This window comes from Xiphophorus hellerii, chromosome 6, assembly GCF_003331165.1.
Source record: "Xiphophorus hellerii strain 12219 chromosome 6, Xiphophorus_hellerii-4.1, whole genome shotgun sequence".
Taxonomy (NCBI): domain Eukaryota; kingdom Metazoa; phylum Chordata; class Actinopteri; order Cyprinodontiformes; family Poeciliidae; genus Xiphophorus; species Xiphophorus hellerii.
In genome coordinates this window covers 12,519,780-12,533,902 of record NC_045677.1, presented here as the reverse complement: position 1 = coordinate 12,533,902, position 14,123 = coordinate 12,519,780, and the positions used below count along the sequence as shown (strand labels likewise).

At 40.1% G+C, this 14,123-nt stretch overlaps 1 protein-coding gene across 1 annotated transcript in view; it reads left to right on the top strand.

Annotated features, from left to right (window-relative positions):
- lingo3b (leucine rich repeat and Ig domain containing 3b) overlaps nt 1-13,503 on the top strand; it is a 37,953-nt gene extending 24,450 nt beyond the window's left edge. The window contains exons 2-4 of the mRNA XM_032566568.1: nt 9,527-10,136; nt 10,306-11,049; nt 11,166-13,503. Of these exons, the coding sequence (XP_032422459.1) occupies nt 9,582-10,136; nt 10,306-11,049; nt 11,166-11,735 (1,869 nt within the window). The 5' untranslated portion in view covers nt 9,527-9,581 and the 3' untranslated portion in view covers nt 11,736-13,503. The remainder of the gene's footprint in view (nt 1-9,526; nt 10,137-10,305; nt 11,050-11,165) is intronic.
- Nucleotides 13,504-14,123: the final 620 nt, after the last annotated feature.

Below are 14,123 nucleotides of genomic sequence, written 5' to 3'. Positions count from 1 at the left end.
CACTGAGGTCCTAGTGTCAGCGAAGTTCAAAGTGAAGAAGTGACACATATTCATGGATGCGCACACCCACACAGAGAAGAAACGACCTTTTGGACTAATCTCCCCATCTAACCCACTTACCATTGTCTACTTTCTGCCTACACACTGACCCAGACAGCTCATGTCTGAATCCAGGGACATTTATAGTGTGGGCACAACAGTGTGAACCTCTTTCACCGTTTAAATTATTTATAGTATTGTAGCAGTAAATGGTTTTGAGGTTGGTTTAAAACGTTCTGCGAGGCTTGGAGGACATTCTTTGGTAAATAAGCTGCACATACAGTATGTTCTTATTTATGTTATTGTCTCTTAGGGGTTTTTTTGATCACTGTTTGTTTCAGCTCTGCTGCATGGGTTGTTCTTTCTCTGTGACTGTCAGGAACTGTATTCGTTGCACCGTGTTTGTTTGGTTTCAGCTGGATTCCTGGCTGACTTTGATCCGGTTGAAAACCGAGGCCAGATCTTGGCATCAGCAGTTTGTGGGAAACGGCATGTAAGAAAAAAGAACTGATAAATCTTTGAAGTCTGAGACATTTTGGAGATCACCTAGTTGTAAAGGAAGGAGAACAGTGGCTTGCTTTGAGTCTGAACGATTCTTTTGTTTCGTGAAGCATCCTCTCTGTTGCAAAGGTATTTCCCAACGAGACTGTAAGAGGTGTTCAGTAAAGTGTGTGCCGCTCATCTCTCACTGTACTGGAGTTTCGTGTTGTTGACACTGTGTGTGAGCTTTGAAACTGACAAAGTCGATGTGGTAGCTTGCATCCTCGGCTCAACAGCCTGTCTACTAAGTGTATATGCAAACTGTGAGAGTTGAAGTGTGTGACCATGTGCGGGAGCAACAATGTCACTAGTATTGACAGACAGGAAGTGCTCAACCCCCAGGCGACTTAGAGGCCATATATAGGCATGCCAAAAATTTTAATTATGTCTGAATAAACTTTATTAATAGATTTATTAGTAATTTTACAGTTCTTAGAAGCACATGTTATCTTGCTCATTTTATCAATTAGTGGTGCACTGCAGAAATACTGCAAGGTCTTTATGTAGGAACAAGAAGAAAACTATTTCTTTATGTTGTGGTTTGCCATAAGCCATGTAGGCGACACAACAAACGTGGAAGAATGTGCTCTAGTAAGTTGAAGCTTGCACAAAACATGTGTAGTGTTGTGATGTGGCAATCACAACTTTTCCTTAAATTTGACCAATCACCTTAATGTTTTCTGTATTTCCTTCTTTCCTGATCAATATTTGCAATTTTGACCAATCCTCTTATGCCCCCTTCTAATTTAACTTCCTGTTTTACGTTTCCCTGAAGCCAAACATGCAAGATGAAAGCATGTGTGACACTAAATAGTATCATTTGCCTTTTAACCTTTCCTTTGTTCTGTAAATACAGTTCACATTAACTTAATTTGTATTATGGGTGCAACTCTTGAAAAACGATGCCCCGGCCTAGACAGTCTCGATCCAGTCTGACAGAACTTGAGTTATTTTGCAAAGAAGAATCTGTAAAAAAAAAAAATGTGGGTCCATACAGTGAAAAGACAGTTTCATTTGCTGTGAAATGTTGTTCTGAAAAGTACTGAGACATAAAGGTGGGGAACTAAAGACGAACTCATTTCCCAATTTTTTATTTTATTTTGCTATTTCACATAAAATATTATTAAAACATGTTGCAGTTTGTGGCTGTAATAAGACAAAACTAGAAAAAGCTAATCAAGTACAGCTACAAGGCACTACAACAGGAGTCCAACACCACATTGGGTTTCCACCACTGCTAAAATAAGTCCTTTATTTTGTGTAAAACTCTTCTTATATTGAACTGAAATTGAAGATCATCCTTTTAACATTTCTCATATTATTGGAGACTGCTCGGTCAACTGTTTAATCCCAAGTTATGAATTCCCTATTAATTATTTTGCTTTTTCTGTGGACACTTGTCAGAGTTTTGCAAATAATTATCTCATGAATAAGTTTGTCTCTCTACTCTAAGCTGGAGACAAGGTGAGGTGGACCAAGCTGTTCTTGGAGAAACCGGTTTCAGCTGGTTCAGAGAGACACCTCTACTCCTTATCTTTAAGTTTCTGTTTTATGACCGACCCCCACCTCGCTTTCAATGAAACCAGGCTGCTGCAGGGGGACGAGTTGGAGTTGTCCTGAGGCACCACTGAGACTTTCCCCCTTTGGAAAGAATGGAGACGAGCTGTGTGGTTCTTTATATGAACAGGTTAAAATACCCAACACACTATTCAAACTTTTTCTGAAAAAATCCTGAAAATAAACAAGCTGTTCCCTGCAGCAGTCACAGCTTGACTTTAAATTTGGCCGTGTGCTGTCAGTAGAACATTACTGCCGTATTCAAGAAAAAGGTTTGTGTTTTTTGGGGGGTTTTTTTGGCTCCTATCAGCTGAAGGTCAAAGAAAGCAGCATGTCAATCTTAATCATTTTGCTCTTACTGCTTCAGTGACTCAGATTACTTACACTAGGAAGACTGAGCTGCTACAGTAGGATTTCAACATGGGCATCTTCTCTCTGTGAAAAGCATCTCATCACTAAATGCAACCCACTGAAATAAGGGTCACATCAGTTGTAGTCTGTCACATGAGTTTGCTGCAGTGGCTTCCACCATGAAAGCAAATAAGGTTTTAAAGGCAGGCCATGTGTGTTTGGTGAGTTTTCTTCAGTCTTGAAGACTGAATTTTAGCTGCCATGCCACAGTAAGTGAATTGAGGTGAACACAGACAAACCCAAAAACATTGGTTTTGTTGTTTTTCAGAAAGTTTGTGTCTAATTTGATGTAACTAAGGTTATATCAAACCATTCATCATTCTTTCCCAAGTTTTAACTTCTCGGCTCATATCTTGAGATGTTGTTTTAGTGTTTCCAAATAATCTTTTTTCCTTATGATCCTGTGATGCCATCTGTTTTTATGAGGGTTGCATTGTGATTAAATTTTTTATTCTGATTTTATAGAAGTGGCCTCTTACTTGCCCGTGTTGGGACTCATTGTGGATAATGACACGCTCACACCACAAGATCTTGTGCTGCTGTTCTCAGGGTTGATCCACAAATTTTGCACCAAAACATTGTAATTTAGGAGAACATGTCAGATAGATTTATGTGTCCTTACTGTTTATACTTGCCTCTGTATAGTTGAAATGCTGTCAGGTAATTTACTATATCAAAAGCTTACAAAGTCATGACATCCTCATTTGGCCTTCCCCAACTTATTTAAAGACACATTTGTCTGCATACAAAGGAAAAAATGACTGGCTTTTAGCAAGTAGAAATGATTTCTATAATCCCAACACATCTAAAACACAAAGTCTTTCTTTTGATTTAAAGCCAAACAGAAAGATAAAACATTGTGGGGTTTTATACAATGTATGAAAATATCTGGTTTAGATCTGCTCCTTGTTTTTTAATACAGATGTTTGTCCGTTTCATCCTGCCTTGCACCTCCATAGTGCTGTTAAGCCATATTCCACACTTGACTTGGGCTTAAAGGCAGTGACTAAGCACATATTCAATATAGGACTTACAGCTACTTAGCAATGGAAAGTACAAGCTGTCAGCTTTTCTGTGAAATGTAAAAACCTGTCAAGTTTGCAATAATGTAAAGCATTCTGTAATAACCTGCTGACTGCTTGGCTGCTTAAAACTGTCCGTGATTTCAGGAGAGCTTTATATTGCGTTTATGCCTCTGTGTGAATCACACAGCATTTGTATGAGACTGCCAAAGACAGACAGATAAAACTCAGGAAGTGGTTCCAACAGAAAAAAGGTATTTAGTTGCTTTGTTGGCCAAATATAATGCTCTCCAACTATTTGACTGACATATAGTGCATTCTGAACAATGTGATGTTTTTATCCAGGTGAGGTAGCAGGTGAAACAGCTGTTGTGCAAAACATCTGTCAGTGTTTTCACCTGTGCAGGCTGCTGATGTATACATGAAGTGGCAGGAATCTTACTGCACACATCTGCTCATTAGGTCAGCTAACTAAAATTGAGTTATTTTTAGATTTTGGGCTGATTTCCCTTACATTTCTTATGCTTTCCTCCTGCACAGCTGGCTCATGGCAGACTGTGCCTTCATCTCTGTCTGGATGGCTGTTAGATTTGCCCCTGATGAAGCTTTAACATCTGGCCCATGGTAATGTGCAGCTTGTAGCACAGATAAGAAGGTTTCTAGTGTGTCTATTGCTCAGGTGCAGGACCAGAGATGAAAGGTTAATGCTTTGAAGATGGATGAGAATATGTTTTTTTATTGCATTTTCACTGATAAGTTTAGAAAGTACTTTCCAATGAAATGATTAAAATATAGTAAGATGGTCATTTGACTATTTTGCAACATCATGCTGCCATGTGCAATGACCAAATATTGTGCATTTTTTAGTTTGAAGGTAATTATCAGAGAATAATTTATGAAAAGAATAAAAATGATCATTCCAGCTGGTTATCTTTTGCGTGAAGATTTTTTAAAAATAAAACTTATTTTCAGTCAGTCCCAGTTGACGAACATGAAGCAGGTAGAGTATTCTTCTTAAAACAGAGCTCTGAGGGATTTCATGAAATATGCTGAATATTTTTTTTTATATTTTTGGGTGTAAAAGGCAGACAGAAGATAGCTGAACAGTGACAGTAGATTCTGCAGTCAGTCAACAAAAGATCATTTAATACTCTAAGAAGAGACCACTCAGAAAGAAGGTCTTGTTTAAAACCTAATTGAAATGATAAAAAACACAAGACTGTTCCAGAATCCTGCAAAATAGTCACTTGAAAGGAAGGTAAGGGATGAGAACAGAAGATGAAAATATTGCAGGTTTTACTCTTAAATAAACCGAGACTCTACGTAGTGTGATAAATAGGAGAAAAACGTCACTATTTGTTTGGAGAACAAGAGTAAATGTGTATCTTTTTATGTGTCTGTTCAGTAGATGATGCACTGACGCCCCCAGCTCTGTGTGTTTGGAGTAGTTTGTGTATATGTGTGTGTGGAAGCAAAAAAGGAAGGTTCAGGATCACTTCCTGTTCTTGAGTCAAGCACTGAGGACGTTGTCTGCCTTGACAATGTCAGCTCACTGATTCATGCCGTGGCTCTGCTGCTGACCCGTAGGATGACTGTCAGGGGGGGCGGAGTGTGAAGACAGGTTGCATCCATCAAATGGCCAAAGAGCAAAGAGGGTGTATGCGCACAAACACACACACACCCCCACCCGCCCGCACTCATGCCCCCACACACGCACACACAAACCTTTTATACTCAGATTGGTTGTTAGATTAAAGTCTCTGAAAAGCAAAGTGTGCAAAATTGATTATCCAATCGCAATGTAATGCTGTGCATGTCACTGGGCCATCTATAGCTGCAGTTAAAAAGAAGGATTTAGTTTCATATCTAGCGTAAAACGGGTCAGTAAAACTGTATTCAGAATGTTTAAATACTGCAGTGATGCTCACTGGTCAGGAAGTGTTTGCACCAGGCTTGTAGCAAAAATTTTGCAAGCTGAAAATTAGCAAAACAACAGAGAATATGCTCATGGTAACCTTAAACCAGAGCTGTCACAGCATGTTAATTTGTTGATTAAGCTGTTTGAGAGGTCTTCATGCAAGGTTGTGAATGATTCACACATTAAAGCAATATCTGTCATGTTTTATGCCAACAGTCTGTGCTATTGATTTTTTTTCTTCTAGCACCCACTCTGGATGGTAGACCTTGGTAGGTTTCTGTTCTGTTTGGTTTTGGTTTTGTTTTTTCAATGCATGATGGATGATAAATTACAATTGTAGCAATTCAAAAAAGGGGGGAAATAACCACAAAAATGAGCCCATGGTGATAACACACCATTTAAAACCCATATTAACACGTGGAACATTAAAATAAATGCACAAATACTATTCAGTTTGCAGCTACCGTTGACACCATCACTTTTTATTTTCCCTAATGGTTTACTTTGCGGAAAAAAAATTCTTGAAACTGATAGTTTTTCTCTGTTTTTGAGAACAATCTGTCTTTTCTATCAGTTGTTAACTCTTTGAACTGACACTTGAAACTAGCAAAAAAAAAGTGGGGATTAAAAACATGAAATGACTCAAGTATTTTTGAGTTCAACTGCATTGAACAGACACCAATGGGAATGTGCAAACCGATTTTCCACATCTTTATTTTCAAAAATGTGGCATATCAAGTCCACGAACACACTCTATTGATAACAAAGCTGATAACAAAGATTTTGTAAGTTGACCACAAAGGTGAAATGAAATCTTTAAGATCTTTGAGTGACGTGTGAGTATATTCCATTTTCCCACCTTTGACTTTTGAAATAGTCTCTACCTGCTCCTGTTGAATGAGTTGAATGAATCATTTAAATTACTGAATTTCCTCCAAGCCGGTGAGAGCAAGTACATTTAATTTTACTCGCAAATATTTCAAGATAATTGCTTAGCCACTATTTTTTCTCAAGCCTACTCAGCCCCACAACAAATAAGGCATGATGAAGGCATTAAAGTGGATGGGAGGAAAGAGATGCAAATTCAAGAAGATAGCTGGCAAGCAGGATGTCATTGCAGGACTCTTGTTGCATTAGGACAAACAGAAACAAACTAGAAATGCACCTCAAAGAACTCCAGGGTAAATAACAAAAAAAAAAAAAATCTGAACAAACAATAGATAATGATAAATGCGTGGCAGGTTCACTCACTGATCAATGTGAGTCAAGTGAAAGGCAGAAACAAAATGATACTGAGCCAGAACATTAAATGGAAACCTTTAGCAGTATAAAGCAATCAGTGTTCGAGATAATGGAACCCAGACAAACACAAGAGATGAACACAAAATCTAACATCGACTAACAAAACCGAAAACTAAAACATCCACCCTGATTTATAGTCAAGACTATTGGTAATATTTAGCAACATCAAAAATATACTTTCTTTGCAAACTGGCAACTCCATCCCCTTCAGCAAAGCAACACCTCCTGTGTTACTTAAAAAGACCTGTTATTTAATTAATACAATGATACATAAAAGTAAAAACGTGCAAAAAAAACTGTGATAGCACAAGAACAGTAACAATTCTAATGACTAAAAATAATAAAATATATAAACATGGAAACAACTATTCCCATCCTGAATATACAGTATATAACTTATTTGAATCCATAAAATGGAAGTACGTTGGATTCATGCTTACCTTTACATGACAGTTGTTGTGGATCGATGCTATATATATATATATACCAAAATAACTTAAATTAATTAAACTGAACAGTGTTTAGATGATTAAAGTGATTTTATTTGAAATAGAAATGCAATAATTATTCTTAGAGATTAAATTAAATTCAGTTTATTTATATTCAGCCATTTTACATCAAATATCTCAAGACATTGCACAAAGAAGTCAAACAGTTGCTAAAATAATGTAACATATTATTTAGTACAGTGATATTAATGTTATTCAAAACGTTAATTGTCATTTTGATCTGAACACCGACAAGTGTTCAGATCAAATACTCACTTCGCCTTTCTACTCTTTGAACAGCGATGTCTATAACAAACTGACTGACTCATTTAAAGGACTTTAAACTGGGGGAACAATAGAACAAAAAAACATCTGTGACTTCAAAGTCATAACTTGTTAACGCCTTGATATCTTAACGCCGGTGACCAGTGAATGCTCCTCTTTGTGAAACACTTGCCCTATTTCTTTTTAGTTTCTCTTGTTTGTACACAGTTGTTAGTTTTTCAGATCTGTCTGTTTGTCTCCTGAGCCCCGTCCCACTGAGACAATGAGGTTCGCTGCTTAGTTGTTGTGGTCATGGTGAGTTGCAGCCGACTGACAGCACAAGCCTGAGTTGCAGATGAGAAGTGGGTCAGTTTGTGCAAGTCTGCACAGAGGATTCGCTGTGTCTGAGTTTTGTCTCCAAATGAAAGAAAAGCTTGTGCCAGATTTCTATCAGATTCTCCAGAATAGGGATGTGAAAAGAAAGCCGTTCTTTCAGTGGCCTCTAAAAAAAAAAAAAAACAGAGGGACTTATCCTGTCACACAGAGACCAGATTTTTGTGTGAGCAAGTGTGAAAAATATGAGAAAAATGTGCACATGTACACACAATTTATATGGCATTGCGTAAATTTGGTTTAAGTCTTGTTTTATCTACATTGATGCCATTAATGCCACCACTATGAACCAGTTTGATATAATTAGGCATTCAATAAGCTTTTCTTCTGTAGCTAATGTGGGGGAAGAAGGAACTCAAAGCAAAGCCTGCAGTGTCTGGAGAAGCTAGCAACTTTTGCTTCTTTTAACTGCCTGACTTATCCCTTGGACGCTGCCCATTCAGCACAAACTAACCTATGTATTATTCATTGCTAGGCTCTTTCTCCCTCAGAAGCCAGCATCAGAGAGCATTTTACACATGATCTTCCTTCATTATGATGAAATATTCCTTCTCATTTCCTCTCTGAAAAATAAATTAACAAGCTAATCGTTGAGAGTTTAATGTGTAGCCCTGCAGGAGGACAGTTTGTGTTTGGAAGGAAACAAGTTTTGCTCCTTCACGCTGTACTTATGCTTTAGCACGCCTAACTGAGATATGTTGAAGATCCGATGCCAGGTGCTCTTTGACAGTCTCCATGTTGAAAACAGTAAGTGGGAGTAATTAACGGTTGCCTAAAAGAGTGTTAAAGGACAAGTGATTCATCTTATCTTTGTGCTGGGAGGACTAAAATGATTTAATTCTTAGCCAGCAAACTGCCAAACCTACGCAACCATCCATCAGCCTTATCAAACACTTTATATGATTTTACACTGATGTCTTTCTCCCCTCATTTCAAAGCGCTGGCGTGCCGAGCTTGAAGGCGCAACTTGCCTGTTGAGAATCTCATCATGTGCATATGTGGGGTGATAATAAATGCATTGTGTTTGTCAAAAATGGAGCAGACGGTCTCAGTGCTGAAAGGAAGACAGAGTAGATGCAAGACACACGATTTCAGCTGGAGCAACAATCTCCCTCTCACATGGCTCTCAGCGTCCCAGTTTCCAAGCAGGAACCGCTGATAAATTAGTGAAAAAACAAATTATTTTAAACATCCTAGAGCTATCAGTGTAACTATGATGGGATCTCACTGGATGTAGTTTACTGTTGGGTCATTATGTGGCTCGTAGCTCTACTTGTAAAGTAGATTATTAACACCCCGTGTGGATATATGTTTTTTTTCCACAGTATTCACATTTTTACATTAACAAAATGGAAAAATATATGTATCTTTTTCTTTCACTTCACAATTAGGCACTACTTTGTGCTCTACGTCACAGAATGGTGCAGTAAAAAACATTTATGTTTGTGTTTGTAACGTGACCACAAGCCAAAATGCTGAAGCACTATTTTATGGCACTGTAGTGCATTACTTTGTCTTTCTTTTACAATTACCCTTGATGGATTTCTTCTCACACATTTTCCCTACTTTTCTGTCTCTCTTCTGTATTGCAGGTGTCTGGTGCACTGACCCTGCCTGTATCAGGCGAGGAGTCAGAGGACCAGCGCCATGACTGACTCTCCTGGTCCTGGTGGTCGTGCCTTAGTGCCATGGCCGAGGGTGTGGAAATGGGTTCTGGCTTCCTCGCTGGTCTCTGTCATAGCTTTGACTTTGCCAGAGAGCAGTAAGGCCTGTCCTCCACGATGCGAGTGTTCAGCTCAGCTGAGGTCTGTGTCATGTCAGCGGCGGCGGCTCACAAACGTCCCAGAAGGCATTCCAACTGAGACACGGGTCTTGGACCTCAGCAAGAACCGGCTCCGTTGGGTACAGTCCGGTGATCTGGCACCGTACCCCCGGCTGGAGGAAGTGGACCTTAGTGAAAACCTCATCGCCACATTAGAGCCAAATGCCTTTGCCGCTCTTCAGAATCTTAAAGTCCTAAAGTTAAGGGGGAATCAGCTGAAGTTAGTACCTATGGGGGCATTTGCCAAGCTAGGCAATCTCACCAGCCTGGATCTAAGTGAGAATAAAATGGTGATTTTATTGGACTACACCTTCCAAGATATGAGGAATCTTAAACAGCTGGAAGTTGGAGACAATGATCTGGTTTATATTTCCCACAAGGTAAGCTTTCCTGACAGTGCAACAAAAATGCTAACAAATTTGCTTGAGTCCCTCCTTTCTGTTTTTTTTTTTTGTTTTGCTCTCCTACTATCCTATGTACAAAAAACCATTATTGTCTTTGTGTATGTTTTGAAATGATTATTCTCTAACCCCATGTTTCTCACCACAGGCATTCTCTGGACTTCTGGGACTAGAAGATCTCACAATAGAGCGTTGTAACCTCACATCCATCTCTGGCCAGACGCTGTCCTACCTCCACAGCCTGGTCACTCTTCGCCTTCGGCACCTTAGCATCACTGCCCTGGAGGATCAAAACTTTCGCAAGTTGTCTAATTTGCGGGGTCTGGATATCGATCACTGGCCATACCTTGAGTATATCTCTCCACTTAGTTTTCAGGGCCTTGATCTTCACTGGCTCTTCATCACCAACACCAACATCACCACTGTCCCTTCAAATTCATTCAAGAACCTGGTGCACCTCACCCATCTCAACTTGTCCTACAATTCCATCACCACACTAGAGCCTTGGGCCTTCAAGGACTTGCTGAGGCTAAAGGAGCTCATCATGGTAAGCACTGGGTTGCTGACAGTGGAGTCTCATGCCCTTGGAGGTCTCAGACAGATTCGAGTACTCAACTTCTCCTCCAACGACCTGCAGACTCTGGAAGAGGGGTCCTTCCACTCTGTTAACAGTCTGGAGACCCTCAGAGTGGACGGGAATCCCTTGTTGTGTGACTGCCGTCTGTTGTGGATCCTGCAAAGACGCAAGACCCTCAACTTTGACGGCAGAGTGCCAGTGTGTGCAGGCCCGGTGGAGGTGCAAGGAGTCAGCCTCAGCGCCTTCTCTGACTCTGCCCTCTTCGATCACTTTACATGCCAGAAACCTAAGATCCGCAACCGTAAGATGCAACAGGTAATCTTTTGAAGAAGCTAAAATGTTCTCTAATGTTTGTGAGATGTTAATGTTTCATACTGCATATGCTGAATTTTCTATGTATAGTCAATCGTGTGCTCCATCACCTTTCCTAGGTGGTTGCTCGGGAAGGCCAGCCAGTGAGCTTTGTATGTCGAGCTGACGGAGATCCTACACCTGCCATCATCTGGATCTCACCACAGCGTAGACGAATCACAGCAAAGAGTTCAGGTCGCATCACTGTTCTCCCTAGTGGTACTCTGGAGATCCGCTACGCTCAGCTCACTGACAGCGGGACGTACATCTGCATTGCCACAAACGCTGGAGGCAATGACACCTACTTTGCCACTCTCACAGTAAGAGGCCAGCCACTAGACTCTGCCTCCGCCTTCTTTCTTAACCGCTCTCTGTACAGCGGGGAGTACTTCAACGACACAAATCTAAACAGCACACGGGTTTTCCTCAAGTTCACCTTGGACCTGACCACCATTTTGGTCTCAACAGCCATGGGTTGCATCACGTTTCTCGGAGTTGTTCTCTTCTGCTTCCTGTTGTTATTTGTGTGGAGCCGTGGACGCGGCCAGCGCAGGAACAACTTCACAGTGGAGTACTCGTTCCGGAAATCTGAACCCACCACAGGGAGCTCTACAGGAGGGACCAGGAAGTTTAACATGAAAATGATATGAAACAACGCAGCCAGGGGTCCCTCAGGGGAGGCATGAGCACGTCCCAAAGACGTGTTTGACACACGCAAACACACACAGCCACTAACTCACAAAGAAGTTTGAGAGCACAATATTAGCTAGTCTCTATTGCTCTGCTCCAAATTGGGTGCCCACCTCAAAACTAGAGTTGTGATTTAATTTTACTTATGCTTGAAATTTTTATTATTTTGATGTCTCCACTTTGCAATGGTTTTCTTTAGATTGTGGTGTTGAATGCTACTGTACGTAATAGCAGTAGAGTTTAATTGATCAGTTATGCTTGACAGTAATGGTGTGAAATAGACATCAATGATTAGTTATATTTGCAACATGAACAGCACTGGTTATTTCAACAAATAAAAAGAAAAGGTTAGTAATTGGTAAAGAATGTCATGGAGGCCATCGATTTAAGCGTTCATTTGATCTTTACTTCTTTGTGAGATTCTGCCCAAACATGAGCTGTGTGAGTTTGGGACGAGTGTACCGGTCAAGAGGTGCTGTGGTTGCCTGTGACTCAGACAATTAAATTATGAACACCAAACACAGGCCACCACAGGAACCAAATAAACCAATGCAAGAGAGAGCAAATGGTCCAGGTTGACAGGAACAGAGGGTATACTGAGTAGTACGAGCGAGAATACATAAGCCTTTTTGACCTGTGTTTCGCTCCCCTACACAAACCCCTGAACCCTGGTCTCTGCTGCATTGGTGGCCACCTAACCTTCCCGGTGCTGCCCGGGGGGAGCAGCCTGGAGAGTTGGGTCATATTCAGAGGCAGAGACAGGACACGTAGTTTCACAAGACAAACACTTCTCCAAATTGGGGATGACACACAGTAGATAACATATTGCACCTTTTCTCAGGAAGAGCGAAGTAACAAACCAACAGAAAAAGATTTCATTGAACACATTTATTTGCTAATTGTAACATTCCAGCAATACTGTATGTATAGCCATATAGCCAATACTGGAAATTTGTGGCTGAAGAAACAAAGCCATAATTTGTGTAGGTTGAATTTTTATATAGAGTGTGCATGATTTAGTCATATAATTATCACTACTGCCATTTTACAAGCTGTCCTGGTGTTCACAAGACTATCCGGTGTCACTGGGTTTGCAGTACGTTCCACAGAATAACACAAACAAACACAAAGGAGCAACAGTCATAGTTGCACAAGAGCAAACAAACCCAACATGGCACACACAAGCACAACACAAGTCTATAATTGTGATGCTGACTTCTCTTTCTGTCTCTGAAACGACCGGTGCATGAATGTCTCTGCCCCCCTAGCCCAGTGCATCCCCCCCTCACACCCCACCCCCACACACCCCCACTGGGTCCTCCTTTGGGAGGGGTCCCTGGCTGGAGACTGAGGATTAAAATGTAAATGAAGTTGTGTTCACCCTACCCACACCATGTGCATCGTATAGTGGAGAGTAGTACTGTGGTCTTAATGGCAAAAAAATAACAAAAAGGTTTTGTTATGTTTTTTTTTTTTTTAAGTGTTACGTTGCATATTTGTTGGTCCCTTATTTTTATTCTGTTCAGTTGTTGTTGTCTGTGAGCTTCTGAATGTTCACTGTGTTAAAGCACCTCATCCACCATGAGACGTTATTCTGTTCTCAACACCTCATAATGTGAACTAAATGGAGCAAGTCAGAAACTTGACTTAATATAAACTGATGGTTTTTGTTGATGGCAACAAAAAAAAAAACTGTAGTTCTGATAACCTGAGCAAGAGGTGTTAAACTCAAGACATCAAGGGTCTGTTTGCAAGTTTTAGATGTGTCTATGCTTCAACACATTTGAGTCAAATAATTATGCCAATAGTAAAACGTTGTAGAACTTGACTGCATCAATTCAGCCATTTAATTCTGGAGCGTTGGTCCAGGAAGACATCCAAAAGTTGCAGAATATCTGTACTGATGGTCTGGAGTCCAACACCCAGGAAGTAAACCATAAAGTTTATATTGTTCATTATTTTTAACAAGCAAAATTGTTTTGTTCGGGTGAAAAGCTCAGTGCCCACCGAACTTTCTTTCAAATTGAACAAAATACATTAATACGTATCGTTCAATCTCATGCAATCACCATTAACGCTATATTCCATGTTCATCAGAAATTAAACCACCTGAGTTGAGCACATTCTAGGTGAAGATCTGAAAACCAGTGGGATTTGCTAGTCCTGATTTAATTATAGCCACAGATGCCAAAATTAAAAGCTCAGAATGGTGTCATACATAATCAGTCAGAAAACCAGGAAAATTTCCTTTAGTTTAACAGACTAAATGCTGTTAACATCACAAGCCCAAAACAAACTATTTCTCAATATTTTCAACTGGGTTAATGAAACACAGAAATGTTCTAAGT